At 36.8% G+C, this 3965-nt stretch overlaps 1 protein-coding gene across 1 annotated transcript; it reads left to right on the top strand.

Moving 5' to 3' along the window:
- The first annotated feature begins 1601 nt into the window (after positions 1–1601).
- On the top strand, positions 1602–2306 carry LOC149262195 (E3 ubiquitin-protein ligase WAV3-like). Its single transcript, XM_089375730.1, has 2 exons — positions 1602–1814; positions 1902–2306. The coding sequence occupies exons 1-2, from the start codon at positions 1602–1604 to the stop codon at positions 2304–2306; spliced, it is 618 nt and encodes a 205-aa protein (XP_089231856.1).
- Positions 2307–3965: the final 1659 nt, after the last annotated feature.

Here is a 3965-nt window from a genome sequence, read left to right as displayed (position 1 = left end):
CATTAATAGGAGTCGATACAAAATTGAAAAACTCACTAGAGTCAAAATTATGTTGATAGTCACTTGTTCATCTACGGTTGTTATCTTACTTGTAAATTAAGAAGTCTCAACTCACAGCTAAGTGCTTATGAGTTTAAATAGAAGTAGACAGAGAAATAAAATCATAAGTATTGTGTTCTTTTTTATGATATGTATATATTTGAATGTATGCTGATTATGAAATATCTACCAGGTTCTTTGTGAAAGAGCATCGGGGAAAAACATAACAATTATGTGCCTGCATAAAAGGGAAAGGAAAGAAATTCTATTTTCTTTCTGTAGAAAATAATATTTGCATAGAAGAAGGGAAAGATTGTACTCTAACTTTCTATTCTTCTCAAAGACAACTGAAAAAGCAAGAAACATAAAGTAAGACAAACCCTTTGCATTTATGTGTAAAGTTTTCTTTTGACTGAGGACAACTAGAGAATATATGATGTGAAAATTCCTTGCTAGAACAGACCACTATAATTATATGAAATGAACTAGACAACGTTTGCATGAGGGACCAGCAGTAAAAAGGACTATAATTATATGAAATGAACTAGACAACGTTTGCATGAGGGACCAGCAGTAAAAAGGACTAAAACTCTGCATTTATGTTGTAATTATTAACAATTCCTTTGGTTCGAGTATAGTTATGCTATATGAGCGGAAACCATAACACAGTAGATGATAAACATAATAAAGTAACAAAAGAAGCAAAACCCATACAATGCAATGCTCGGCATACCCACTGTGACCATTAGCAAGAATCTAATTAACCATACTATATATATATATATATATATATATATATATATGAGAATTCGTGAGGGTTAAGAGACCCGGATAGACCGCAGATGCATGAAATCTGGTATTCCCATTTGTTGGTGTACATGCACTTAGACTAGCTGTGTTAGTGTACATGCACCTAGATTAGCTCCAGTTAACTCACTGCTTGCATGTGTCACATGTACACATTAACATAAGATAAAGCACACTTAGCTTTAGTTAGCTTTAGTTATTGCATGTACAACTAAGCTTAACTTAGTTGCTTTTATGTATTTATTCTAAAACTAATATTGTAGAATCAAATTTCATTCTTTTCTCAATTCTTGCTCGCTTCCTTCCTTCTCTTGCAAGCTTGTTTATTGTTTTGCAAATCTAGATCTGTGGTTCTCAAAAATCTTACATGGTATCAGAGCACAAGGATTTGTAATCAGTGCACAAGCAATTTTATTTGCAGGTTCAGAAGATTGAAGCAACAACAAAGAATGGAGTCTAAATTGGAGTTTCCACAATTGGCAATTCTCACTCCATATAATTATTTCGAATGGAAGCCAAAGATTCAACTTCATCTCAGAAGTAGAGGCTTATTTCGAATAACCATGGCAACGGAAGTTGAACCAACATCAGCAATGGAGAAAACAAGATATTTCAATCGCATGGACGAGGCCTTCGGCATCCTATGTTTATCTATTTCTCCGGAACTACTATTTCATGTTAAATCATGTTCAACTCCAAATGAGGTATGGAAAATTTTAGAAGAATTGTTTGGAAAACAGGATGAAATGCTTAGAATGATAGACGATTCGATCGCAACCTATAGAAATCATCGTGAAAGCTTTAGCTTAGAACTGTCTGTGTACGACGACGACAAACCTCTGGATTCGATTTCGAACTTGCGAGAGATTGAAAGGCAAACAAGCTTACAACCTGATGATGACCAAGAGTTCGAATTCAAGGGTTTCGTCGTCGATCCTGAAAAAACAAGCGATCGAGCTGCCGCAAATGTACGAAATTGAGAATAGCATTGCATCTCGAGGTCGAAGCCGGCCACTGAAGCTTCGGAGAATTTTACAGTGCTGGTGCATGTTAAGGCTCCACCGGCCAGCGAAGCTTCCAAGAAACAGAATTACGAAAACTGCGAGAGAAATACGGTTATAGATCCAGGTTGTCGTGCGCCGATAGATCTTGTTACGGTGCTCGATGTTAGCGGAAGCATGACGGGAATGAAGCTGTCGCTCTTGAAACGGGCCATGGCTTTTGTGATATCAAATCTCATCCCAACAGATCGGTTATCCATCGTCGTATTCTCTACGACGACCAAGCGAGTTTTTCCCTTGAAGAGCATGGCTCTGGACGACCAGCACGAAGCGAGACTCATCGTCGATCAACTGGTCTGCGCGAGAAGCACGAATATCGTCGAGGGTTTGAGAATAGGCATGAAGGTGCTTGAAGATCGTGTAGGCCCAGAAAAGGAGGAAGCAATTGGGCATGCTTGAATTCTTCCCAACGCCATAGAGCACCACACGGATAACAGGCAGGTGAGCTCCCACTGGGTCAATCTCTAAAAATAAGAAGAGCAGGTAGAAAATGGCGGCAGTGGCGACAACAAATTCAAAGGCAGGCTTCATCTCGGCCTCTGCTTCGATGGGGGTTACCATGTTCTCGACGAGGCCGCGGATTTGCGACACCTGGAAGAAAGCATGCTAAGCAGAAGTTTCACTTCCTGCGAGATCGTCCCGGGGTGAAGGACACGACTACTTAGCCGTTGTCTTTTCTCTACTTTTGCATTATATTTTGAGGGGGGGTTTTCTTCCCACTGGGTTTTCCCTCTTTCCTCCTTTTTTATGCGTTGTATCTGGGTACCTAAATGGTCGTGTTGCCGGGACTCATTCATTTTGCATCACACTCACCTAAGTTATGCTTAAGGGGGGGTGTTGGTGTACATGCACTTAGACTAGCTGTGTTGGTGTACATGCACCTAGATTAGCTCCAGTTAACTTATTGCTTGCATGTGGCACATGTACACATTAACATAAGATAAAGCACACTTAGCTTTAGTTAGCTTTAGTTATTGCATGTACAACTAAGCTTAACTTAGTTGCTTTTATGTATTTATTCTAAAACTAATATTGTAGAATCAAATTTCATTCTTTTCTCAATTCTGGCTCGCTTCCTTCCTTCTCTTGAAAGCTTGTTTATTGTTTTGCAAATCTAGATCTGTGGTTCTCAAAAATCTTACACCATTAGAATAGGTTTTCGAAGGTGCCAAGGGTTCGCTAACGATGGAAAAGATTGCAAAGAAAAACTCTATCCTTGCGAACACCGAAAATGGAAGACTGAGGCAAGGGTTAGGCTGGGTGGTTACCGAAAAGAAGCCTAGGAAACTGGTTACCCTGCGATGAAGGAACAACCAGATTGATGCTTGTAGTGATTCTAGGTGGCGCCTAGTAAGGTTCTGGAGTATGGGGCCAGATGGCCACCAACAAATGAATAATGTACTGGTTTTATAGTCTCTAAAACCTTATAACATAATACCATGTAATGTTTAATCTACCATGTAACTATAGTCTTGTCAATATTGTCATGATATGTAAATAATGTTATGGTATGTATATTAACCATTGGACCAATGCAAAGGTGTTGGTTAGATTAGTGATTCACACTTAATGATTTTTTTTATATACTCATGGGTAGTAGATGTGAGATTTGAATTGGATAAGTAAATAAACCATTTTAATATCGATGTTAACTAATTTATTTTAATATCAACTTTAGAAAAAGCATAAACAAATATATATAGATATTAACTACAATAAAATATTTCAATATGCAAAGAGAAGTAATTGGAAGTAAAAAGATTCAATTCGAGGGAGATGTGTAATTAATTCAATTCTTTATATATATATATATATATATATATATATATATATATATATATATATATGCAATAAAATATTTCAATATGCAAAGAGAAGTAATTGGAAGTAAAAAGATTCAATTAGAGGGAGATGTGTAATTAATTCAATTCTTAATATAAAAATAATATGTGACATTTAAAAAATATTAATAGTAATTAAAAAATTGAATGTGCATCATAAAACTTGGAAATAACACTTACATTAGTAAATAGGTAGATTTGGTTTATTGGTTGGTTG

The sequence above is a fragment of the Pinus tabuliformis genome, chromosome 6 (genome assembly GCF_031772625.1).
Source record: "Pinus tabuliformis cultivar Carrire ecotype Pingquan chromosome 6, CPIR1, whole genome shotgun sequence".
NCBI classification, from domain to species: Eukaryota; Viridiplantae; Streptophyta; class Pinopsida; order Pinales; family Pinaceae; genus Pinus; species Pinus tabuliformis.
Note: the sequence above shows the minus strand (reverse complement) of the source record. Positions and strands in the feature narration are given on the sequence as shown.